Genomic DNA, 24,448 nt, shown 5'->3' on the forward strand with positions numbered 1-24,448 from the left:
CTGGCAGTGGTTTGAACAGTAAATTATAAAATTGAACATCTGCGAGTGAATATCTGAGAATAACATGAGCAAATTATGTGATATAACACATTACTAATGTAAGATGTACACACACACACACACACACACACACAAAATCGACAGCCATAAGTGTGGTTCATCATAATTCAAATATGTTGTAAATCGGGATTACCTGCATTTATTCAGCTCTTATCGTATGTGTTAGGCACTGGTGTAAGTCTGCCTTACATTCTAGTGAGATAACAGACATTAAAAATATAATTACACAAATGATTAAATTACATGCATGATAATACTAAAAATAGAGAGTATTAAGAAAGTTTATGATAGGAAGACCTTGTTTAGGGGGTCTTGGCAGGCATCCTCAAGCAAGTAAAATTTATGCTGAGACCTGCTGAAGAAGGTGTTAGTCAGGTCAAGGCAGGAGAGCAAGAGCACCCGGCAGGAGGGATCAGCAAAGACAAAAGCTCTGGGACTGAAGGAACGTGCAACTTTCAAGAAGTGAATTACCAATATGGAGGAGGAAGCAAGTAGTGACAAAGAAGGCTGAGAAGGTTGGTAGGACCAGTCATGAAGGGCCTTGTCAGTCACAGGACAATTTTTTGTTTTTACCCTAAGGAAAACTGAATGGGAATTTATTGAAGGATTTTAGCAGGACAGTAAGATAAACAGATCTGCATTTCTCAAAGCAAACTCTGGCTGCAGAGTGGAGACTAGTTCTGAGAGGAACAAGCCTAGGGCCAGGAAAGCAATTAGAAGGTCTTTGCAATGTCCAGGTGGTGCAGAAACGGTGGTAACCTGGGCTCAAGGGGTGACAGAGGAGGTAGAGGCAGGGAGCTAGTTAGAAGGCCACTGCAGTTTTCAGATGAGAGACACAGTGACCTGTAGTCTGGTGACAGCAGGGAGATGAAGAGAAATGTGAGGGTGTGAGATGTGCTATGGCAATAGAATGGGCAGGACACAGTGACTGGCTGGAGGTGAGGGATCAGATGTTCAAAGATGACTCAGGTTTCTAGCTAAAACCTCTGGAAAGAATGGGACAGCTGGTGAGAAAGGAGGGCAATGCTGAACACGTTGGATTTATGTGTGGGACGACCAGGGAGTTCTAAGGATGCAGTAGTTATGCTTGGCTGCTAACTGAAAGGTCAGCAGTTTGAACCCACAGGAGAAAGAAGAGGCAGTGTGCTTCTATAAAGATTTACAGCCTAGGAAACCCTATGAGGCAGTTCTACTGTCTTACAGGGTTGCTACAAGTCAGAATCAACTCAATGGCTGTAGGTTTAGGTTTTTTTGGTTTTAGGTGAGACATCCAAGTGAAGATGGCAAATAAGTAGTTGAATAAAGGTTATGAAGGGGGTTTAAATGTGGAAATCATCTGCATGTAGATGGTAACCAAAGTCCTGAGTAATACTAACATTTAAAAGCGGGCAAAGGAGAGAAAATGTGTCCCAAAGAGTAAAAGGAGTGAGTATGGTGTTATGAAAGCAGGGAAAAGAGTGTTTCAGAAAGGAGACATTGGTGACTGTAGAGCCTTTAAAGTGAAGTGACAGGCAGTAAGTCAAATTAGAGTGAGTTATAGAGTAGGTAGAAGGTGAGAAGTGGAAAAGTGAGTGTAAACAACTCTTGGAAGAAATTTGGCTAAATGGTCACAAGTTGATGATGAGAGTGTAGGACTTCTGAATAGCCGTTAGGCAGGATTTGTGAAAATTTAAAATACACCTATTTTAACCCAACAAATTTACCTCCAGGAAATCAGACTACAAATGTACTTCATAGTGCACAAAAACCTATGAAGAAGGAGGTTTAGTACGGCACTTTATAAATAGCTAAAGTGAAATACAACTTGCATGTTCAACAGTAAGGGGATGGTTAAATTAACTATAGCACATTCATACAGTGGGGTATTATATAGCCATTAAAAATAAAGAGGTAATGAAATAGAAATATATCCAAGATGATGCGTTAAAAGGATAGCTATATGTATTTACATAAATGTATAAAAACTCTTTTAAAAGGATACACAATAAACTCTTCATTATGGTTACTCTTGGAGGTGGTCAAGGTAATGAAAATTTACTTTTCATTTTATGGCTTTCTGTAGCTTGGGATTTTTGTTATGAGCATGTACAGTGGAGTTTTCAATATAATTTATGTGTCTTTAAAAATAAGTTTGTTTGTTTTTTTGCTGCGATTTGGATGAAAGTTTACAGAGCAAATTGGTTTTCCATTCAACAATCCATACATACTCTGTTTTGTGATGTTCACTCAATCCCCACTTCCTTCCTGTACCCACCCCTTCCCTTCCTCCTTCCTTCATATCCCCTCTCACCTTTCTAACTCCATCCCTGGGCAAATGCTGTCTTCTTGATCTTATATGCTTGATTGTTCTAATGAGTGCATACTTCCGGGTATTACTGTTCACCTTATAGGCCTGTCTATTGTTTGGGTCAAAGTTGAGTCACAGGGGTTAAGTCACAGTTCTAACTTGAATTGTGTCTATGGGCCATAGTTTCCGTGGTTCCACCAGTCTTCCTAAGACCAGTACCACAGGTCTTTTTTTTTTTTTTATGATTTTGAATAAAAACTAATTGTTAAAAGCTTAGCGTGAAGGGGAGAAGAGAGATATAACAGTAGTTGTAAAGGTAAATGGGATTGAATTTTTGGAGGAGTGGAAGAGACCCGAAGATCTCTCTCAAAAAGGATAGGGTAAAGATATAGGTGGATGAAGATCATCAGTTAAGTGTGCTCCCTGAAGACGTGAGAGTAGGTGCAATCCTCAGTGCTGGGTGGGCCTTACCTTGGTAGGATCTTTTCTCCATAGTGTCAGGGGAAGAGGAGGTATGATAACAACAGGTTTCTAGATTTGATGACAGTAAAATTGAAGCAAATGCCAAGGAATGGTTTCCACTCTCTTTCACTCAGCCAGGGCCCCCAGAGCACCTGCAGAGGGCCCTGCTCTGGGCCTATGGAGATGAAAACCCACCTCTTTCCAAGAAGATTCTAGTCTAGGGAAGGATTTAAACAGATACTGACAGCTGCCAATTAATTACACGTGCTTTCACCTCCAGCCCTTAGTATTAACTGTACCCTAATAAACTCCACCCTCACACTCCAACACATGAACAAAGCCCCTCGCCTTGTCAATTTCCACTCAACTTTGTGTTTCGATTTAAATGTCCCTTTCACGGGCAAGCTCTCTCACCATACAATGTCAGAAGCACTGGCCTCCCTATTCTGCCTTGCTGGGCCAGGGCGGCTCAGCTGAAACAGGAGTCGGTTCGAGCATGTCACCCTTCTGTTCAAAATTCTCCAATGGCTACCCACCTCGTTCAGGGTAAAAGCCAAAGTCCTAATACGGCCCCACCAGGCTCTGTGACCTTATCGTTACTACTCTCCCGTCCTCTATTTTCCCTGCAGCAGCACCTGAGCCTTTCGATCAAACACACCACGCCCAGTCAAGCCTTAGGGCCTTATTCTCCGCCCGACAAGAATGTTCTTTCCCAGAGATCCGTCTGGCTCGCTCCTTCACTTCCTTCAGGAAGTGAATTCAAAAGTCACCTTCTCAGTGTGGCCTTCTGTTTGTGAAACGTCAGGCCCTCAGTTGTCAGGGCGAGGGGCGGAGTCCAGCGGAGGCGGGGTGTGGGGTGGGGCCGGCCGATCCCGAAAGAAGAGAGCTTCCGGGGACCGCGTGTGCAGGCCCCGAGAGAGTTAAAGGGGCAGCAGTGAGAATAGGAGTCAGAAGTTTGAGTGGAGTGCGCTTCAGGTATCTCCTAGGCCTGGGCAGAAAGCTGAAGGGAGGACGTGGCTCCGCCATCTCGGCTCCTCGGCCGTCTACAGCCCTGCCTTCATCCTTGCTGACCTGGCCAGAGAAGTTGGAGAAGGTGCAGTTGGAGACCACCACTTGGTCCCCCCGTGCCCTCCAGTGGCGTTGTCCTGTTTGCCTCTGGCTCAATCTGTGCCCCTTCTCTCAGCACCGAACGCGTGTGGCTTCAGAAAGTGAAGCCTGAACAGGAGGGAGACCCGTACCCATGACCACCACTACCCCAGTTGGCCTCTTCAGAACCCAGTCTGTGCTTTGGGCCAAGGTCACCCTGCCCCATCCAAGATCACCTGTTTCTTTCAGATGCCCCCACTTAACCTCCAGAAATCCTGTTCTCCTTCTTTCAGGAGCATGTGGGAAGTGATGGGCCAGGGGTTCGGTTTCTGCTCCCTATGTCCATACCTGAGACCTCTGAGCAGAAAACCCTGCAGTTGGACTGGAGGCCTGGAGCTACCAGAGCAGCTCACTTGGGGGGGTCTGGCGGTGAGGGGCCGAGATAGACCATTTTGCCCGACCCTGGGCCCCTTCCCCACAGAAACTAGTGACCAAAGCCAGGGCCCTTCCAGTACTCAGGCCTAGTGAGGAATAGCCCTACTGTATGTTGTTTCTAATCCCACTGCAATCCTTTTCTATGAGCCCCTTTACCCTCTGCTGCTTTGGCCCAACCAACAACCTTGACAAAAGCCACTACCAGTCCCAGCCATGACCCCCACATAGCCAGGCTCAGGTTCTGAGACTAAAACCTGATCCCCCACCAGCTGCACACTGCAACACAAGTTGCTTTCTCAAGAAAGCAGTCTAGGAGCTAGTGTTGGGGACACTTTCCTCTTTTGGAATTGAGCTGGAGAAGATGAAGTCCTCTAGCCCCAAACACTTGAGCCTCTCAGTCTCTGCAGTCATTTAAGGGTTCAGCAGCATCCTGTTCACCATAAAGGATCCCGGGCAGGAAGCTGGGATTACATTCCCTGTTTGTCACGGAGAAGATTGAGGCATTGCCCAGTCATATAGTTAGTAAACTGTCAAATGAAGTTGGGCAGGAGGTAGGGCATCCTCGCCCTATGGTAGTCCCTATACTTTCCACTGGGGATGAGGGAGGAGTTTTAATGGAGGTGGGAATGAAGAGAGAAAGATGGGGAATTTATATTACCCAGGACTCCCTGGAGTGAGCTAAAGCTTTTGGGGGCCATTACAGAGCTGCGCATTGACTAGGTTGTCTGGCCTTTGACCCCATAGAGGGCAGGCCCTGCCCCATTCCTCCTGCAGGCCACATAACACCCTCTGGGAAGTGCCCCTGTCATTGTACAATAAGATAAAATAACACAATAGCAACCACAACAGCAAAAGCTATTTACTGAATTTATTTACCCTGCGTCATATTCTCTGGGTCAATCCTTTTACATATTATCTCTTAATCACAACAACCCTATGAAGTTAGTACAATTATTAATCCCATTTTTGCAGATAAGGAAACTGAGATTCAAAGAAGTTAAGCAACTTGCCCCAAGTCATACAGTTAATAAATATTAAAGGTGGATTTCAAATCCAGAACTGTGGCTTTCGGAACTTATGTTTTCTCTCATATTCACTGGTCTGCAGAGTGACTTTCACTGTCACTGGTCAGCTTCTGGGTACTGCCTTCCTAGCTGCAGTCCTCAACATCCAACCAGACCTTTTTTTTCTAAGCTCTATCTTTCATTACACCCTGTTTTTCCTTCTTGCCAAGCATATCCAACCATAGGTCATCAAATCCATGCCACCTGTCAAATGAAATCTCTTTTGCATTGTCCAGAGGCTGTCATCCACCTCAAAATGCCTCCCCACCTCAAGCTCCACTGCTCCTCTGAGGGTTCATGTTCTCTCCTTCAACCTGTGCTTATGGGGTTTGCTCTCCTTGAAATACCCTTCCCAGACCGTTCAGTCCAGCCGAAGTTCTAGAGGGCTCCTGATTTCTTCAATCCAGTGATATCATAGAATTCTGAGTCCCAGAGCTAGAAACACTCCAGAAAGCTCCTCCGGCCCAATGCCTGTCAGGAAACTGCAAAGGGCAAGGAGGGCCTGAGTTCTAGTCCCATTTAGGAGTAGATGGGAGTGAGGAAGGGAGGAAGGATACCCATTTAGTTATTCCTCTCAGGTCCTGAGCCACCCTTTTTTTCCTTCAAATCATGCTTGAGACAAGGGGGTAAACAATGTTGAAAGAGAAGTGAGGTTGAAAAAAGAGACAAGCGCAGTTAAGAAATTGCCACAGAGAAATGAGAGCGTGTGTAGAAGTCATAAATAGCTCATCTTCCTATAACATCAATTTGTCTGGACTATTTTGGGGTGGGGGTGAAGATCTTTTAACTTAAAATATTATATTAAAGCATAATATTAAAGTTTAGCAAAATAAACATGAAACTTACAAAGCAAAATTCTCCAGAATTTTTAAAGATAGAAAGAATATGAGACTGCTAAGAAATTCCGTGCCTGTGCAGGGAGAATTCGGGCTCCTCCCCCAGGCAGGGGTTGATTCCCTTTGCTTGAGAATTGGAGGACAAGCGATAGCCTAGAGCTTGGCACCGAGTGAAGGCAGCTATTGTGATCTTAAGAGCTTGATGAGGAAGGCACAGTGCCCAACGTGTGACCCAGCCTAGCGTTCTCTCTGTAACCTCAGCGACGGGTCTGGGCAGGAGATTGGATAGTGCCACCAGCGGAGTCACAAACTCCGCCCCCATCTCGGGCTTAGTTCCAGTGCTCCGCGTGGTTCTCTCTGGTAGCAATTCAGAGCTGGTGGTCCGGTAGCAGCCTCAGGCTTGGGGGCGTAGCAGCGTAACTCGAGAGCCCTCCCAAGAGTCGGTCCTTCTCTCCAGAAAGAGCGAAAAAACGAAGACTGCTGGTAGAACAGGACTCCAACGGTTTCCAACGACCACTTTCAGACCCAGAGCCTGAGTGTGGAACAACTAGGCGGCCCCAGAGAAAGGACTGGCCGGGGTCGCGATCCGGACAACCATGGCGGCGTCTGCCCGCCGCCTGTGCCATATCGCTTTCCACGTGCCTGCGAAGCAGTCACTCACCCGGGACCTGCAGCGCCTCTTCGGCTTCCAGCTCCTGGCGGCGCGGGAGGCAGACGGCTGGCGGCAGCTAGCCCTGCGAAGCGGAGACGCAATCTTTTTGGTGAACGAGGGCGCGGGGCCCGGGGAGCCGTTGTACGGCTTGGACTTGCGTCATGCTGTGCCCAGCGCCGCAAACCTTTGCTTCGATGTGGACGATGCGGCGGCCGCCGCCCGAGCACTAACTGCTCAAGGTTGCAGCATACCGTTCCCCCCTGTTAGGGTGCAGGATGTGCACGGTGCAGCCATTTACGCAGTGGTAAACTCGCCGGTCAGCAACCTCAGCCTTACGTTGCTGGAGCGCGCAGGCTACTGCGGACCCTTCCTCCCTGGTTTTGGACCTGTGCCCTCTGTGCCAGGGCCGGGTTGGGTCAGCCACGTGGACCACCTGACCCTGGCCTGCACTCCCGGCAGCTCTCCCACACTGATGCACTGGTTCCAAGATTGCCTGGGCTTTCGCCACCTACCGTTGAGCCCAGGGGAGGATCCCGAGGTAGGCCTAAAAGTGACTGCGGGTGTTGGATGCGGGGGGCTGCGGCTCACAGCCCTGCAGCCCCCGATAGGCAGTGCTGCCCCTACCCTCGTGCTGGCTGAGTCTCTGCCGGGGGCCGACAGCAGGGCGGATCAGGTGGAGCAGTTCCTGGTCCGGCACCAGGGGCCGGGCCTGCAGCACGTGGGTCTGTACACGCTTGACATCATGGAGGCCACTGAAGGGGTGACAGCGGCGGGGGGCCAGCTCCTGACTCCTCCTGAGGCTTACTACCAACAGCCAGGCAAGGAAGGCCAGATCCTAGCTGCAGGTCACAAGCCTAGCCTGCTAGCCCAACAGGGGATCCTGCTAGATGGCAATGAAGGCAAGTTCCTGCTTCAGGTCTTCACCAAGTCCCTCTTTCCTGAGGACACCTTCTTCCTGGAGCTGATTCAGAGGCAGGGTGCCACAGGCTTTGGCCAGGGCAACATCAGGGCCCTGTGGCAGTCGGTGCAGGAGCAAGCTGCCAGGAGCCATAAAGCCTGAGCAACCTTAGCCCAGACACACCCACAGAAACATCCCTAGATACTAATGAAAGACCTTGCCCCCAGGGGCCTGGTGTGACCACAGCTTCATCAGCACCTCCAGAAGTTGAGTCTCACTGGGGTCTAAGGAGGTGGGATATTTTTGTTTTTACTATGAAACATTTACTTATACTATTTAATACATATGGAAAATATAAAGTATAATAAAAGAATTACATTAGGAAATATAACCAGTACTTTGAACTTTTTATTATGGTTTCTAAGGAGCTCTGGGAGCTCTGGTAGCATAGTGGCTAAAGCACTTGATTGCTAACCAGAAGGCTGGCGGTTCAAACCCACCAGCCACTCCTCGGAAGGAAGGTTGGGCAATCCTACTTCCGTAGTGATACTGCCTCGGAAACCCAAGGAGGGGTTGCTATGAGTCGGGCCGACTCCACGGCACATAACAACAGCAACAACAAGGACCTCTGGTGGTGCAGTGCCTAAGGCACTTGACTGCTAACCAGAAGGTTGGTGGTTCAAACCCACCAGCCACACTGCAGAAGGAAGATAGGGCAATCTACTTCTATAAAGATGTACTGCCTCAGAAACCCAGTAGGGGTCGCTATGAGTCAGAACTGACTGAATGGCAGTGTTCCCCCCAACCCCCAGTCTGGTATTGTGATTTGGGTGAGTTTACAGAGCAAATTAGGTTTCCACTCAAAAATTTATATCCATTTTGTTTTGTGACATTGATTGATTGTGATCCTCACAACTTAACAGAATTTACCACTTCCTCCCTATGTCTACCCTTCCCATTCATCCTTCCTTCCTATCCCTCCTGCCTTCTGAGCTTTACTCCTGGGCAAATGCTGCCCTTTTGATCTCGTATGGTGCATACCTTCCTGCTTTATTATTCAGTTTATAAGCTTGCCTACCGTTTGGCTGAAAGTTGATCTATGGGGGTGAGTATAGTTCCAGGCTGAAGGGTATCTAAAGGCCACAGTCTTAGGGGTTCCACAAGTCTTTATCAGACCAGTCTCATAACCAATACATTTTTTTTTTTTAATTGTCATTTGGGTGAAAGTGTACAGAGCAAATTCACTTCCCATACAGCAGCTCACATACACTGTCTCATGACATTGACTACAATTTACAATGCAACAGCTCCCCTCTCACTTCCTCCCCATAGTTACCTTTTCCCTATGTCCTTCCTTCCATGCACTACTGCCCCCTGACCTATGTCCCTGTGCATACACAGCCCTTCTATTCTCCCATGATTGTTCTCTGCAGTCTATCTACCTAGTGTAAATGTTCACCTCATATGCCTGTCTTTTGTTTGGCTGGAAGCCACAGGTGTGGGTTCAATTCCATACCTGAAGGGCAGGTAGGGGCCATACTCTCAGTGGTTCCATCAGGCTCTATCAGACCAGCAAACCTGGTCCCATTTTTTTTTTCCAAATGATTTTGAGTTTTGTTCCACATTGTTCTCCCACTCTATCCAGGATCTCCTACATAGATCCCCCTTCGAGTGGTTGACAGTGGTAGCCGGGCACCAGCTAGTTCTTCTGGTCTTATAGTCGTATAGACTGAGGATCACATGGTATACCAGTCGTTAGACTAATTGTTTCCATGAATCTTTGGTTTTCTTCATTCTTCTTTGCCCTGGACTAGGAGAGACCCATCGTTGCATCTAGATGGCTATTTGCAAGCTTTTAAGATCCCAGTTGCTACTTGCCACAGTAGGATGTGGAATGTTTTGTGTAGTATGTTATGCCCATTGAGCTTGATGTCCCCTGTGACTATGGTCCCGAGCCCACAGGTTCAACTACTTGCTCCCTGTGGTAGCTGGCTGTGACCAAAAAGTGACTACAACCTTGTCCCTTGTTGGCTTTACTACACACCTGGGAATTCTTATAGAACACAGCAATACACTTGTAGAAACATTGTCTGCCAACCCTATACATATCATAACCAATACTTTTGAAGTCTCCTTGGCCACACTGATCCCACTTCTCTCCCACTCACCTCCCCAAATTTGTGATTATCAGCCCTTTACTTTTCTGTATACACTAAATAACTATGATTTAGTACTTGAGGTAGGAATTTGAGACAACAAATCCTTCCCAGTGCCTCCCCTTTCCCCAGCAAGCTGCAGGAGGGAGGGCTGGGTCAGGGCTAAGCCCAACCACCTGCTTTGGGGCAATGACACTGGATCCAATCAGAGATGACCTGAGACCCGGACTGAGGATGCTGGGTGTCCAGCTGCTGCCTTCTCCCTCTCTTTGGGGGCTGTGAGAGGACAGATGCCTCTCTAAAGGCAGCTGCCAGCTACCTGAACCTCAGCCAGTAAAAACCAGGAACAAGCAGGACTTCATTACTTTCAGGGTTCCTCAGAGGTGGGAAATGGGGGGTGGGAGGGGTGGAAAGCTCTCCAAAATGACTACAGAAAATAAACTACTTTATTAAACAACAGGATTCTCAGGGGTGGCCGTTTCCAGAGGCATCACTGGGCTGCACTGTTGAGGCTGGGCGCACCTGTGGGGACATGGGGCCGAAAGAAACGATCCAAGACTTGCTGACCCAGGCTGGACTTTTTCCGGCTAGATGGGATAGACACTCGGGACCTTTTGAGACCCTGCGCAGAAGCCAAAGTAGGGAGATTCTGAGGAGGGAGCAGCAGAGAATTCTCTCCTCCCATGCCTTCCCTCACTTCACTTCAAATTCTAGCCTGGAATGTGGAAAGCTTTCACCTTGTCCTCTAGGATCTGCCCATCAGATTAACGCTCTAAAATGTAGCCAGAAGGATTTTCCTAAAATGCAGATCTGAGTCCTCTCACTTCTACCCAAAATGTTTCAGTGGCCTCAGTCCCTAGCTGACCTGGGGAGGCCCTGGGGTCCTTCTGGCTAAACCAAATACTCACAACTCCCAGAGCACTACAGACTGCACTGGGCCTCACCTTTGTTCCCGCTACTGTGGGCCTAGAAAGAACATCCTCACTGATAATTCCCTTCCCAAATTTGGAGAAAATGACTCATTTCTGGAACCCAGATGATAAACTGCCTCTCCAAGTAGCCTTTCCTGATCTCTGCCCCCCAGATAGAACTGATATTCCCACTTCATATCCCACAAAACACTATAAACATTTCCCACACCTGTGGTATTATATTGGGTGTGTCCCTACACCATGGACCTCAAACTATAAATTCCCAAAATCAACAACTATATCTGTCACTCTAGTGAAGCCTGCAGCAGACAATGCTGACTGACTGAAAGCAGAGATAGCTGGGTGAAGGTCAAGGGACTCACCTTCCAGGTCCCTGGCTGCTGGCCTTCATATACCCGGAACACCTAGTCAACCAGATAGGAGAGTGCAGGGCTGGCACCTTTCCCTAAAGAGCCAAACCCCTATGTTCTGCCCTCAATTTCATACCCCAACATTTTTGTTTAAAATATATGGTTTTTGTTTGTTTGTTTACACAGTAATAGGTTCGTGCAGAGCATTCAAGAAATAAAAAAAAATGTAACAAAGACAACAAAAGCAGTGCCTTTTTCATGGCAGTAGAGACAGCTGCAGTGTGGAACTCCTCCCGGGTTAGCCAGCGAGCGCCAGGTGGTGCAGTGGTCACCGGGGTCTGCCCTTCCAGGACCAGACCATACACTTGATATGTCAGCTTGATGTGGGAGAAGATGTGGATGACCTGGTAAGGGAGGGATGGGGGTGAAGGGGCTGAAATAGGCCTCAGGATACTGCCACAATAGCCATCATTCGTGGCCCCTCCATTGTTCACTTACCTCCCCAAGGTGCTGGAGGCGGGTGGCCGGGAGGGGTCCAGCCCAACTCTGCAGTTCCTGCAGCAGGGCCTTGCGCTGGCACAGCCCCGAGGGCACAATGGTCACAGATGGAAACTCCCATAGTCCTGCCAGCAAACCTAAGAAGGAGGGCAGGCAGGTGTGAGGTGGGCCTCAGCTATTGACTTCCATTCCCTCCTTGGTGCTCCTTCACTCCTGGTATCCAAGTACCTGAGCTGGGCCTCTGTACCAGTAGGAGTCGAGCACCTCCAACAGCCCCGGGCTGCTCCAGGACACAGGTGGCAGAGCATTCCTCCCTGGGGGGCCTGCGACTGGCCTTTCGGGGAAAGTTGGTCACTCCCAGGGTCTGGTCCCAGGGCTCTGTGGGTGGTGGGCACAGCTGGCACTGTCCAGTGTTGAAAGCTGGAAACAGAAATCCCTGAGCTCCATTCAGGCTCAGGTGCCAAACCCAGAGACCAGACTTTGACCTAGCTCCACAGACACTTTCTCAGGTCATAGAAAGAACTGGAATAAGGCTTCCACAGGCAGCTCCTTGCCAGGGCAGGGCAGGACTGTGGCTAGGCCTAGACCTGATACTCACCACATTCCTCCACATCAGGGCTATGTGCCAGGCTTTGGGAGGCTGAGAGCTGTTCCCTTTTCACCTGAGAGGCATAGGGAGGGGTGTTATGGTGTAAGAGTCACTCTCTAGGAGCCATGACTACGCCTTCCCCAGATGGCTCACCTTCTGGTGTGCCCGGCACAGGCTCTGCACAGGGCACTGGCTGCAAAATGGGCGCTGTGGGGTGCACACTATGGCCCCCAGTTCCATGGCAGCTTGGTTGAAGTCCCCTGGCCGGGCTGGGTCCACCAGCAGCTGGGCTAAGTTCCTGCAAAAAAGGTTATCACTGGGCATCAAAGACCCTTTGGAGACACCCCTCCCACTCTACCCTTTACTCCAACACCGTACCAGAGTTGTTGGGAGACAAGAGTGCTGCTGGGATCAGCACCAATCGCCCGGACGCGGCACAGCACCCGTATTATATTCCCGTCCACTACACCGGTTGCCTGGCACAGAGGAGCCCAAGAGTCAGCCTGTGCTGAGAGGAAGGAGGGTGGGCAGGTCCCACAGTAGGGGTGGGACTAAAGGTTTACCTGGCCAAAGGCAATAGAAGCAATGGCTCCAGCTGTGTACCGCCCCACACCAGGCAGGAGCTGCTGCAGAGTCTCCGCTGTACGTGGCATGTGGCCTCCTAGTTCCCCCACAACCTGATTTGGGGGTGGGGGAGAGATTCAAGGTTATGAGTGACACATGTGAGGCCCCTAGGCTCTCAGCCTTCCTGATACCCCCTCACCTTCCGGGCTCCCTCCTGCAGTCTCCGGCCTCGAGAATAGTAGCCTAAGCCAGCCCAGAGCTGGTTCACCTCCTGTGAGTGGGGTCAAAGCTCAGAGAGATCAGTGGTCAGTCCTTAGTTGTCTCCGTTACCCCTATGCTAGGGTGGTTCTCACCTCCAAGGAAGCACTGGCCAGGTCCTGCAGTGTTGGCCACTTCTACAACTCCAAGGCAGACATAAAAGAAATGAGGTCAAGGGTGAGGGAGGTGGAGGAGCCTTATAAAAGGCAGGCTTTCATCTGGGGGTCTGGCCCATGACCATTCCCTTCCTCCCCTGGAGTCACCTGCATCCATCGGGTATAGTAGTCAGTCACCGTGGCAACCTGGGTCTGCTGCAGCATGACCTCTGAGACCCACACTGGGGGAGAGGGGTTGACATGAGGGCACTGCTGACCTCCCTGCTCCTGGCCTTCAACCTCAAGGGACCCCAGGCAGAATGGCCAAGCTCTCAGGAGATATACTCACCGGCATATGCCCGCCTGTCCAGGTCCACCTCATCCTCTGCCTGCCAATGGAAGCCCAAATGGGTAGTGAGCATGGAGCAGCTGGGTACCAGCCTCCCACCCCACCATCCCTGTCCCTTGCCTGCCTACCCGCCTTCTCCAGGGTAGGTCGCGCTTCTCTCTGTCATACCAGCTCAGTAGACTGCCCCGGAAGTCTGTGACCTCAGCTGTGTCTTTGAATAGATGGTATGGCGAGATGGAGGCCTGCAATGCTACCTTCTCCTGCTGCCTGGCCAGACCTGAGGGTGCCCAAGACACTGAGGGATTGTCCTTGCACAGGCTGTGGACCTGGACGTGGGACACAACTGCCTAGTTGACAGCCTGCTCCCACTGGGGTTCCCCACACCCATGGCCTCTCACTTACGTTTTGGAGCTGGGGTCACACTAGAGTTCTTCAGCTGCATGTAGTCTTTGCCAAGATTCTGGCTTTGATTTTCCCAGGGTGGTATTGCTTGGTCCTTTGTCTCTAAGCCATAATGAAGACCCAACAGTTTCAGCAAAGCATAACTGGCACCTATACAGGGCCTTCCTGTTTACACAATACATTCAAATTCATAAACGCATTTAATGGCCACAAAAGTCCCACACAAACTAATGCCCCATTTTACCAGTAAGAAAGCAGCCATTCAGTGCAATTAGCCCAAAGTTGAATAGCAACATAGTCAGAATTAGCTCATAAGTCTCTTAATGTCTTGAGGCCATGCTCCCTTCCCACCCTGAGTCTGTCCTTTTCATCGCCAATGAGACCAACCCCCTGAACCCTCCACTAGGAACGGGCTCCTCACCATCAGGGACAGAAGGCTTGGCCTGCCTGCTGCTGAGGGCACATTTTCCTCCTCCCTCTTGGCTAGGTACTTTCTTCCTGAAACTTCTCCCAGTTGCTCGTGGCTTCCTCATGATGACCTAGAACACAAGGACGCAGCCAAAGTAGTCACAAATGAGGCTCAATCTTGGGGCCCTGAAGGGGTATAGCCACCCCCTCCCTACACCATCCATATAGAATATCTCACTTCTCTCAAGCACTCTCAAGGTGCTCATGGGTTTGCTCTTGGCTGGTTGTGACACTGAAGTATGACCGGAGTGGCTGAGCTTCTGCAACTGGTCTCAGAAGAGACTAGCATTAGTACAGCCCTGGAGATAGGTGAGGAATAGGGGCCAGTTCAAGGACTGAGGTCTCCTGTTGGGGAGCACCTGTGTATCCCTGATGCTTATTCTGACTGGACTTGTGAACAGAGGGTGTTTAGGGGTATCTGGGAGTAAGGAGCTCTGGTGGCGCAGTGCCGAAGGCATTTGACTGCTAACCAGAAGGTTGGTGATTCAAACCCACCAATCACTCCACAGAAGGAAGACTGGGCAATCTACTTCTGTCAAGATTTACCGCCTTGGAAACCCAGAGGGGGTCACTATGAGTCAGAACCGAACTGGATAGCAGTGAGTTTTATTTTTTTGTTTGGGAGCATGGAGTAGGGGGCATGGGAGATTTATTGTTTAGAGATGTAGCATGTTTATGCTGAAAGGGCCTTTAGTAGTCATCTAGTCCATGCTGCAATGGTTAAGTTCTCAGGTGCTAACCAAAAGACTGGCAGTTCAAATCAACCCAGCGACTCCATGGAAGAAAGACCTGTAAAGATTACAGCCTAGGATGGGGCAGTTCCTCTGTCACATGCAGTCGCTATAAGTCAAGATCAACTCGACAGCACCTAATAACATAAAAGTCCAAAACCTTCATTTTATAGAAAGGAGAAACCAAGGAACAGAGAGGGAAAAGATTTATACAAAAGGAGATGGTAAATCAGTGGGGAGTAGAGATTAGCTATCTTTACTTCTAATCTTCTCTTGACCTAGTAAACCATAGCTAGCTGACCATCATTCATGAGAAAATGCATCTGGTTGATCTTGACTGCTTCTTCACTGTTCTTCGGGCTGTCTTTTCTCTAATAGCTAAAAGTAGCTAATACTTAGTGAATGCTCACTATATGCCGGGCCTCATGCTAAGTGCTTTGCTGGGATTTCTCAGCCAACTCCTACAAATGCACAAAGCAGCTACTTATATCACCCTCATTTTAGAGATGAGGAAACTGAGGCTTGTAGTGACTAAGCAGCTTGTCCATTCAAACCCACAGTTTGCCTCCAGAGACTGCACTCTTACACTCTTCTATCCTGTAGTCTGCTACACCTGTTTCAAGCCTTCTCCTCAGACCCTCAACATCACCACTTCCTTCCTTATGTTCATCAAAAGAGCTTGCTTCTTCCTTCAGAGAAAAAAAATGAAGACATGAACTTAGCTCCATTTGCACTGTCCTCTCCTCATCATTTTCAGTAAACAATGTTCTATCATCTGCAGATGAGTTCCTGGACGAGGTAATCATACTAGGTCAGCGAAAAAGCAGAAGACCCAACAAGATGAACTGACACAGTGGCCGCAACAAAGGGCTCAAACACAGCAGTGATTGTGAAGATGGAGAGCAGGACCGGGCAGGATTTGTTCTGTTGTCCACAGATTCGAATCAGAACCAACTCAACTGCCCCTAACAACAACTTCCATTTCTGCATCACATGGAGGACTAGTCCCTCCTCTTAAACTGTCCCGGCTTAGGGTCCTGCTCCTCCAACCACTTCCAGCCAAGACCCACTCTCCTCTTTCATAGCCAAATTTCCTTCACTAAACTTGCTTACTTTCACAATTCATTCAACCATTCATTCTCCAAAGAGCAAAATGACTTTTTGAAGATCATATCATCCCTTCCTTACTTAAAACTTTCAATGTCTATTGGTTCATTTAACAAATATTTATGGAATGCCTACAGTGTGCCTAGTGGTTTTAGGTACTTAGACTACATCAGTAAATAAAACATCAAAGATTCCTGCCCTCATGGAGCTCTTAGTCTAATGGGGGCACACAATAAATAATATGCATAATAAATAAATTTTATAGAATGTTAACCAAAACTGCATTGCTGTCAAGTAAAACTGCCCATAGCGTTTCTAAAGGTGTAATCTTTACGAGAGCAGACTGCCACATCTTTTGCCTCCAGGGCAGCTAGTGGATTCAAAGTACAGACCTTTTGGTTAGCAGCTGAGCACTTAACCATTGTACCACCAGGGCTCCTTTACAGGATGTTAAAACCAAACCTGTTGCCATCAATTCTGACCCATAAGCAACCCTACAGGACAGAGCAGAACTGCCCCGTAGGGTTTCCAAGGCTGAAATCTTTACGGAAGTGGTCTCACATCTTTCACTGGAGGAGGGCTGGTGGATTTGAACTGCCAATCTTTCAGTTAGCAGCTATACATTTAACAACTGTACCACCAGGGCCCCTTTATAGGATGTTCATCAAAACAAACAAACAAATATGTTCCCATCCAGTCAATTCCGATTCACAGCAACTTTATAGAACTGCTCCATTTCCCAGGGCTGTAAATCCTTTTTTTTTTTTTTTTTTTGAGGCTGTAAATCTTTATAGAAGCATACTGTTCCATCCTTCTCCCACAGAGTGACTGCTAGATTCGAACTGAGACCCTTTGGTTAGCACCAAGTGCTTTACCCACTGTGCCACAAGGGTTCCTTATAGTATGTCAGGAAACAATAAATAGTGGCTTAAAAAGGATAAGCAGAGCAAGTGATAGGGACAAGGAGTGCCAAGGTAGGGTGATGTGGTACAATTTTGAAGAATATGGTCAAGGACTTACTGAATTGATATTTGACTTAGAACAGCTGAAGGAGGTAGCCATACCTGTGGGATGCGCATTATAAGAAGCTAGTGCAAAGAAGGGTGGCTGGTGTGTTTGTGGAACAACAAGGCCAGTATGTTTAGAATGGAACGAGAAGGGGATGAGTGATAGGCAGGAGGTAGATGAGGTCAAAGAAGAAAAGGGGGTGGGAGGTGGCCAGATCACAAAGAACTTTGTGGGCCACTGAACACCCAGGACTTGAGCTGTCATACCCACTGCTCTTATATCAAGGACTTAGGTTGTTATACCCACTGCTCTTATGGTTAAGAGCCAAACTTGTAGGCTCCAACTATCTGGGTTCTGCTTGGCTTACCCACTGTGTTACAGCCAAGCTGGTCTGAATTTAGTATTTCCATCCCCCAAGTACCTGTCTACCTTGAGGCCTTTATCCAACCCATCTCTTCTGCGTAGACAGCTCTTCTCCTACGCTTTACCTAACATCTACTGATTCTTCAGGTCTTGGGTTTAATGTCCAAAGCAGGTGTCTTACCCTCTCCTGTATTTCTCTGTTGTTGCTCTTATACTAGTTGTTGAGTTGATTCTGCTTATGGTGACCCCATGTGTGTCAGAGTAGAACTGTGCTCCATAGGATTTTCAGTGGCTGATTTTTCAGATGTAGACTGCCAGGCCTTTCTTCTGAGGTACCTCTGGGTGGATCTGAACCTCTAACTTTTCAGTTAGCACTTAGCCATTTGCACCACCCAGTAACTCTGCAGCTTTTAAAGCAATAATAATTTTACATTTACTTATGATTCTTTGATTAGTGTCTGCTTCACCCACTTGTAAAACGACTGGGTCTCTTTAGTTCAAAGTTGTATTCACAGGGCTGAGCACAGGGCCAGGCAAACTGTACACAATAAATACTTGTTAAATGAATGAATGGGATGTGGGATAGTCAAAGGAGGCTTTTTAGAATAGGTGAAATCTGAGCAATCCTAAATAATGATGAAAAGGATTCAGCAGAGGAAGAGAGGTTGAGGAAGAACTGCAAAGTGAATAACCAAGGAGAAAGGGCTGACAGTCCTTGGTGGGCCAAAGTGATGGGAACCGAAGCCCTTGGGAAAGGACTGGTCTCTAGTAGTGTTGCTTCCAATCACCTTCGAGGTCAATTATAGCCCTTGTTGTTATCTGCCGTCCAGTCGGCCAGACTCATAGCGACCCCTCCTTGGGTTTCCAAGGCAGTATCACTACGGAAGTACATTGCTCAACCTTCCTTCCGAGGAGTGGCTGGTGGGTTTGAACCGCTAGCCTTCTGGTTAGCAGTCCAGTGCCTTAGGCACTATGTTACCAGAGCTCCTAGTTGCTCTAAAATATGTCTTTTCCTCATTATCCCCACAACCAGAGCCTTAATTCAGGTCCTCACTTGCCTGGCTTACTGCAAAAGCCTCCCGGCTAACCGGACTCCCTAGCCTCTCTGCAGCCTTGCCCTATGTCCCCCTTCGTGGAACGCAAAGCGCTCCCCATTCTAAGAACTTGCCCAAACCCAGAACACCACTCTTCCCTCCACAGCCCTTTTTTGCCTAACTTCTCGACGGGCTTTTAGCTTAGCTTAGGTACCGCCACTTCTTCAAGTAAGCCTTCCTTAACCTTTACCCTCTTACACACGCCACTCCCACTTCCCCAGGCCACGTCGAAGAATACAACCCACATTTTAGGTTCCATGCTTCGGGAAGGGCTTGTGGAGAAAATAAATTACCTCTTGCATTGTCTCCCGCGCAGCACTCACAGACGCACTCCAAGGGGCGTGACTTTGGCCGAGCCGGGCGGCCCACCCGGCGGCACTAGCCAATAGGCTCTCAGCGCGCGCCAGGCCGACTCCCCAGCGTGAGGCCCGGTTAGACTGAACCGAAGTCCAACCGGTCGGCGAATCTGCGAGCGAGACCCCGCCTCCATCCCTTACTGAAAGAGTCAAGCTGGGAAACCAAGCGGAAGTACCGCGCATCCACAAACAACTCAGGCGGGAGACGCGTGGTGTCATGGCCGCCAACAGTGACAATGGCGCAGCCTCAGCTCTAGCGGCCTCTGACGGTGAGTGACTTCCCAGAGGCTGCCTTATAAACTTAGCCCTCCGGGGAAGGGGAAGGGGAAGGCCTGGGACGCATAGCCCTAGAAACCGTCCTCAGGCTTTAGAGAGCTAGCTGCTTCAACCCGCACCAATTACGAAGAGACTACAAGCCCCGGTGTGCATCGCAACCCGGGCTGCAAATGCCTGGGATGTTGGGAGTATAGTCAGGGGAAGTGAAGGCATGAGACGTAGTCGGAGCGGATGACTCTGGTAACGGCTGTAGGGCAGGTTGGGAGTTGTAGTCCAAAGGAAATGGGACATATTGGCGTTTGTGATACAGGCATTGAGTTTATCAAACTCTGGAGTGAATTGGGGGTTGTGGCTTGTGTCTTCTGGAGCATCATGGGAACAATAGTATGGAGCCTTTTGAGGTATTAAGGGAGCTGAATCCTCAAGCCCTGCAAGTATTTCCTGCCGACTTGGGAGGAAGGAACCTCAAAGGTCATCTGGTCCAACTTTTCTCTTCCACAGATGTGATACTTAGGGCTGCAGGGAGGAATTATCCTTAAGTCTCACATAAGCCGCTGGAAAACCCAGGTTTCCTCTCCTCACACTCAGGGCACTGTCCATCCCAAGGCTTATGTATAGATTATGAGGAATACAAGGACTTAAGGAAAAAGTGTCGTATCCTGCCCTTATGGAAACCGCTCTCCAGGCCTGGGCAATGGCCTGCCTTGGAGTATGCTACCCAAGACCCTAGGCTAAACATTAACATCCATTTTGTTCCTTACCCCCAGGTGCTGTCAGCAAATGCACAAGATCTGAGAAGGAGTTGGTAGCACAGGTTCCTGTGGTAGATGTGCACAGTGACAACTTCAAGGAAATATGGCCATCCCTCCTGCTGGCCATAAAGACAGCTAGCTTTGTGGCTGTAGACACGGTGAGTATCCAGGGAGAAAGGAGGGCAGTTATTGTAAAGAGGGTGGTCCTGACACAACTTTCCTTTTACCCACCCATAGGAATTGAGTGGCCTTGGGGACAGGAAGAGTTTGCTGAACCAGTAAGTATAAGGCCGCTCTCTTTAGTCCAGCCCTGGCAGGAAGGGCAGACCTTAACCCTGGAGTAGAGGATCACGGTTCTGGGTAGTTTGGGTCCCTTGTGAGGCTAACTCCAAGCCACAGCCACCCCCAAACCTAATCCCAAGGTGCATCGAGGAACGTTACAAGGCTGTGTGTCAAGCTGCCAGGACCCGCTCTATCCTTTCCCTGGGCCTCGCCTGCTTCAAGCAGCAGCCAGACAAGGTATGGGCTGATCTCACCTCCATCCCTGGCCTGTGGCTGGGAGGGAAGGCTGAGATGCTACGAAACATAAGGTGTGATATTTTCTCTCAAGTCTTGATACAGCAGCCCTGCTTCCTCTCCCAGGGTGAATACACGTACCTGGCTCAGGTGTTCAACCTGACCCTACTGTGCATGGAAGAGTATATCATAGAACCAAAGTCTGTGCAGTTCCTGGTACAGCATGGCTTCAACTTCAACCGGCAGTATGCCCAGGGCATCCCCTATCACAGGGGCAATGATAAGGTTGGCCTCCAAACTAAGTACAAGGGTGGGAAGTATTGAGTTAGGCAGGGAGGGAGAGCTTCTAAGTGGAGCAGCCTGGGTTAAGTATATCGAAGAAAGTCTCCTTAAGGGACTTTGTTCTTCCCCATGAACTCTTTCCTCCCCTCTAGGGTAACGAGAGCCAGAGCCAGTCTGTGCGGACACTGTTCCTGGAGCTAATCCGGGCCCGCCGGCCCCTGGTGCTACACAACGGCCTCATAGACTTGGTGTTTCTATACCAGAACTTCTACGCACATTTGCCTGAGAGCCTGGGAACCTTCACTGCTGACCTGTGTGAAATGTTCCCAGCTGGCATTTATGACACCAAATATGCTGTTGAGTTTCATGCCCGCTTTGTGGCCTCCTACTTAGAATATGCCTTCAGAAAATGGTGAGGGGATGGTTGAGGGATGGTTGGGGCTTGATATGAGCCTATTTCATTCACTTAACGTATTTATTGAGTGCCTACCATGAGCCGGGCACTGTTTTAGGTGCTTTGAGGATTCAGCAGTGAACAAAACACAAAAATCCCTAATCTCACAGAATTTGTATGCCATTGGACCAATATCCTCTTGCATTATTGCAGTGAGCGAGAAAATGGGAAGCAGCGGGCAGCTGGCAGCCCACATCTTACTCTGGAGTTCTGTAGCTACCCTTCCAGCATGAGGGCCCATATTGACTACCGCTGCTGCACGTCTACTGGAACCCAACATCCCCATCCCACCAGCATCTGTGACAACTTCTCGGTGAGAGCACCCACCTGTTTCTTGGAGTGGGGAGTTTCTGATGCCTGGAACCCCCCTCTTAAGGCCCTTTCCTACCTCTAGGCCTATGGCTGGTGCCCCCTGGGTCCACAGTGTCCTCGATCCCATAATATTGACCTCATCATCGACACTGATGAGGCTGTGGTGGAAGATAAGCGGCGACGGCGGCGGCGGCGGGAAAAACGGCGGAGGGCTTTATTGGGCCTTTCTGGGACACAGACCTCTGGGGAAGCTGAAGATGGTCCTCCCACAAAGCAAGTCTGTGGGGATGGCCTCAAGGCTGAGGAAATTGAGCAGAAGGTAGCTGAGAATGAGATTACAAACCAGCCTGGCTGTGAGCAAGATCACAAAAGTGACTTAGAGATGGGGCCTAAGGCAACAAGGTCTGGAAGCACTGACATGGCAGCCCCAGAAGTGCCAGGCAGTCAAACCAGTAGTAACCCAGTGCCTGGGGATGGGCTGCACCGGGCTGGTTTTGATGCCTTTATGACAGGCTATGTGATAGCCTACGTGAGAGTGAGCCAAGAACCTGAACTCTGCAGCTCCGGACCGTGGCTACCTGAATGCCACAACAAGGTATACCTAAGTGGCAAAGCTGTACCCCTTACAGTCGCCAAGAGCCAGTTCTCCCGTTCCTCCAAAGCCCACAGCCAGAAGATGAAGCTGGCCTGGGGCAGCAGCTGACCCAACTGCCTAGCACTTGGGACCTAGGAAGAGTAGCTAAGGGTTAAACAGAAGGGTTTGGGTCCCTCTAGCCTGGAATGCCATATTCCCAGCTACTACAGAGTTGGGGGTAGGGCCTTGGGGTCCTGACAGAAGTATTACATTGCCCCTGGACCTTCTCCTTTATCCCAGAGGCTGAGGTACAAGGGTATAAGTAATAAGGCTGACCAGCACCTGTAACACCATCTTTATTTTTAAATCTGAAAGTGTCTTGGGAAAGTTTTAAAAAAAAAAAAACAGAAACAAGTTATGAAAATATCTGACCAGCTTCATCTTTGGTTATTTCTTATTGCGGCTCTGTAAGGACAGACTATTTCCATACCTCCAGCCTTAGCAGGAAGGGAAGAAAAATCAGTCCATGTATAAACCACTTAAACAGTCAGTGTATCACATGTTGACAAATGCACAAAGCAGGCCCTAAGGCCTACAAAACTAGCCCACTCCCAACCATAAGGTTGAAAGTCCTAAGGGCAGAACATTAAGACTCCTTCATAAATAGGAAAATAGATTAATCAATTGGAAAAGGTCTTTGAATAGGTTAGCTAAGAGCCATGACCACTACACATTGCCTTGCCTTCCCCCTGCATAGAAATGTAGTGATGTGGTCTGACTGTGCAGTAAGTGCAAACAGCAATTATTCAAGTGTCTTAGACATACTGGCAAGAAGCACCCCAGTCTTCAGCTCTGAGAAACAGCCATGCTCTTTATGGCCTCCTGGTCAGTTCCAGGTTCTATCTACTAGCTTATATGCCCCAGGAAAGGACAAGAAACAGACCTGGGCAGGAAGAGGAACCTGGGGGTAATAACTGCCTGCCACTTAACCTAGAACAAGAAGGAATCCTCTGGTGCTGTCTGGGGAAATGCGTTGGGGGATCATGTGGAAGCTAGAGCTCCTTGCTGGATTTCAGAAGCTTGGTATCAGCTGTTGGCCGTAACTAGCAAGGCCTCTCACTGCTACTGCTCCTCTCATATACAGCCATTAGGCATTGAGGGCCCTATAGTTGGGCTTGGCCTGGCCTAGCCTGTTTGCTCTATGGGCTCCAGGGAAAAATCAAGGCTGTGCACCAAAGGGGCCTATGGCTTTAGATAAAGGTCCATCCCCAAGGTGAGCAGGGGACTTACCCCCTCACCCATCCTGCTCTCCATGGGTTTGCTGGCCTGTATCTGAGGTGGAGAAGGGAACTGGGGCCAAGCCTCTTGGCCTTTCTTCAACTTCCATCTTCTCAGGGCTTGGATTGGCCACTAGGGTCCTTGGCCCAAAACCGTTCTCTTCTTGCGAACCGGAGCAGTCCATGGCCTCATGTGCTGGAGCAGCTGGTAGGGCAGATGCCCGGAATGGTGGGATCTCTCTTACTCTGTACTTGAGACTACTGAGTCGTGGTGGGGGCCCATCAGATAGAGACTCCTCTCGGCCCAGGAATGGACAGGCCTCTTGATGCAAGAACTCAGGTGAACCAGGCAAAGAACGCCACCGACGAGCAGGTGGAGCCAGAGGTTCCTGCCAGTCAGCCAAGGGCACAGTTCCAGGCCCTGGTGCATCTAAGTCAAATACGAGGGAGATGACAGACTTGCTAGGCAGGTCAAAGAACTTGATCTTGCCACCTTTGAGGTCCTGGCGAGCACTGAAAGGGTTGACCTTGGGGGTACGGACAGCAGCACCTCGTTGTGGCTGATAGTAGGGGTCCAAGACGCTCACTGTACGTGGAGGCTTACGGGAAAAGATGTCTGACTGGCTTCGAGACAACAAGATAGTTCGTCTTGGGCGTGGAGACTTGGAGATCTTGTCATCCATTAAGCTCAGTTGCTTTACCTCAGGTCCTTTCTCCACGAGACCTGAAGAACAGTGAGACAAGTTAGGGTTTCTCTCACCAGTTATAATATGTAGAGGCAGTACTTTGTTTAACAAACTGTTTACACCTATGAAAGCAAAGTAGATTCTTTGGTTTCCATTTCACCAGTGAAGGTGCCAAGTCACAACTCTTATTAGAGAGTTCAATATTTTTTTTTCCATCAC

At 49.1% G+C, this 24,448-nt stretch overlaps 4 protein-coding genes across 4 annotated transcripts in view; 2 read left to right on the forward strand and 2 right to left on the reverse strand.

Moving 5' to 3' along the window:
• Positions 1-6,826: 6,826 nt before the first annotated feature.
• Positions 6,827-7,942, forward strand: HPDL (4-hydroxyphenylpyruvate dioxygenase like). Its single transcript, XM_007946662.1, has one exon. The coding sequence runs from the start codon at positions 6,827-6,829 to the stop codon at positions 7,940-7,942; it is 1,116 nt and encodes a 371-aa protein (XP_007944853.1).
• A 2,484-nt stretch (positions 7,943-10,426) lies between these two features.
• Positions 10,427-19,319, reverse strand: MUTYH (mutY DNA glycosylase). Its single transcript, XM_007946664.1, has 17 exons — positions 19,295-19,319; positions 15,727-15,737; positions 14,395-14,512; positions 13,700-13,848; positions 13,572-13,611; positions 13,391-13,464; positions 13,223-13,264; positions 13,069-13,140; positions 12,869-12,982; positions 12,684-12,781; positions 12,459-12,603; positions 12,315-12,378; positions 11,945-12,136; positions 11,717-11,853; positions 11,470-11,622; positions 11,231-11,272; positions 10,427-10,558 (listed from the first exon to the last, which is right to left on the reverse strand). Exons 1-17 carry the CDS (start codon positions 19,317-19,319, stop codon positions 10,427-10,429), a joined length of 1,608 nt encoding a protein of 535 aa, XP_007944855.1.
• Positions 19,318-22,395, forward strand: TOE1 (target of EGR1, exonuclease). The gene is made up of 8 exons (XM_007946663.1): positions 19,318-19,369; positions 20,144-20,286; positions 20,366-20,406; positions 20,551-20,647; positions 20,771-20,929; positions 21,079-21,338; positions 21,534-21,693; positions 21,775-22,395. The coding sequence occupies exons 1-8, from the start codon at positions 19,318-19,320 to the stop codon at positions 22,393-22,395; spliced, it is 1,533 nt and encodes a 510-aa protein (XP_007944854.1).
• A 1,165-nt stretch (positions 22,396-23,560) lies between these two features.
• Positions 23,561-24,448, reverse strand: part of TESK2 (testis associated actin remodelling kinase 2) — a 251,454-nt gene continuing 250,566 nt past the window's right edge. The window contains exon 10 of the mRNA XM_007946667.2: positions 23,561-24,267. Within this exon, the coding sequence (XP_007944858.1) occupies positions 23,561-24,267 (707 nt within the window). The remainder of the gene's footprint in view (positions 24,268-24,448) is intronic.

Source organism: Orycteropus afer, unplaced genomic scaffold (genome assembly GCF_000298275.1).
Source record: "Orycteropus afer afer isolate SDZICR_OR568_19922 unplaced genomic scaffold, OryAfe1.0 scaffold00169, whole genome shotgun sequence".
Lineage (NCBI taxonomy): Eukaryota > Metazoa > Chordata > Mammalia > Tubulidentata > Orycteropodidae > Orycteropus > Orycteropus afer.

Bases quoted from the DNA above. Each gene is read 5' to 3' on its own strand.
- MUTYH (XM_007946664.1), bottom strand. From the start codon at position 19,319: ATGACACCACGCGTCTCCCGCCTGA. The intron at 13,612-13,699 runs GTAGGCAGGCAA...TTCCATTGGCAG, and splicing joins ACCTACCCTGGAGAAGGCGG to GCAGAGGATGAGGTGGACCT. The intron at 12,379-12,458 runs GTGAGCCATCTG...TATGCCTCTCAG, and splicing joins TGTGCCGGGCACACCAGAAG to GTGAAAAGGGAACAGCTCTC.
- TOE1 (XM_007946663.1), top strand. From the start codon at position 19,318: ATGGCCGCCAACAGTGACAATGGCGCAGCCTCAGCTCTAGCGGCCTCT. The intron at 20,407-20,550 runs GTAAGTATAAGG...CCTAATCCCAAG, and splicing joins AGGAAGAGTTTGCTGAACCA to GTGCATCGAGGAACGTTACA. The intron at 20,648-20,770 runs GTATGGGCTGAT...TTCCTCTCCCAG, and splicing joins TCAAGCAGCAGCCAGACAAG to GGTGAATACACGTACCTGGC.
- HPDL (XM_007946662.1), top strand. From the start codon at position 6,827: ATGGCGGCGTCTGCCCGCCGCCTGTGCCATATCGCTTTCCACGTGCCT.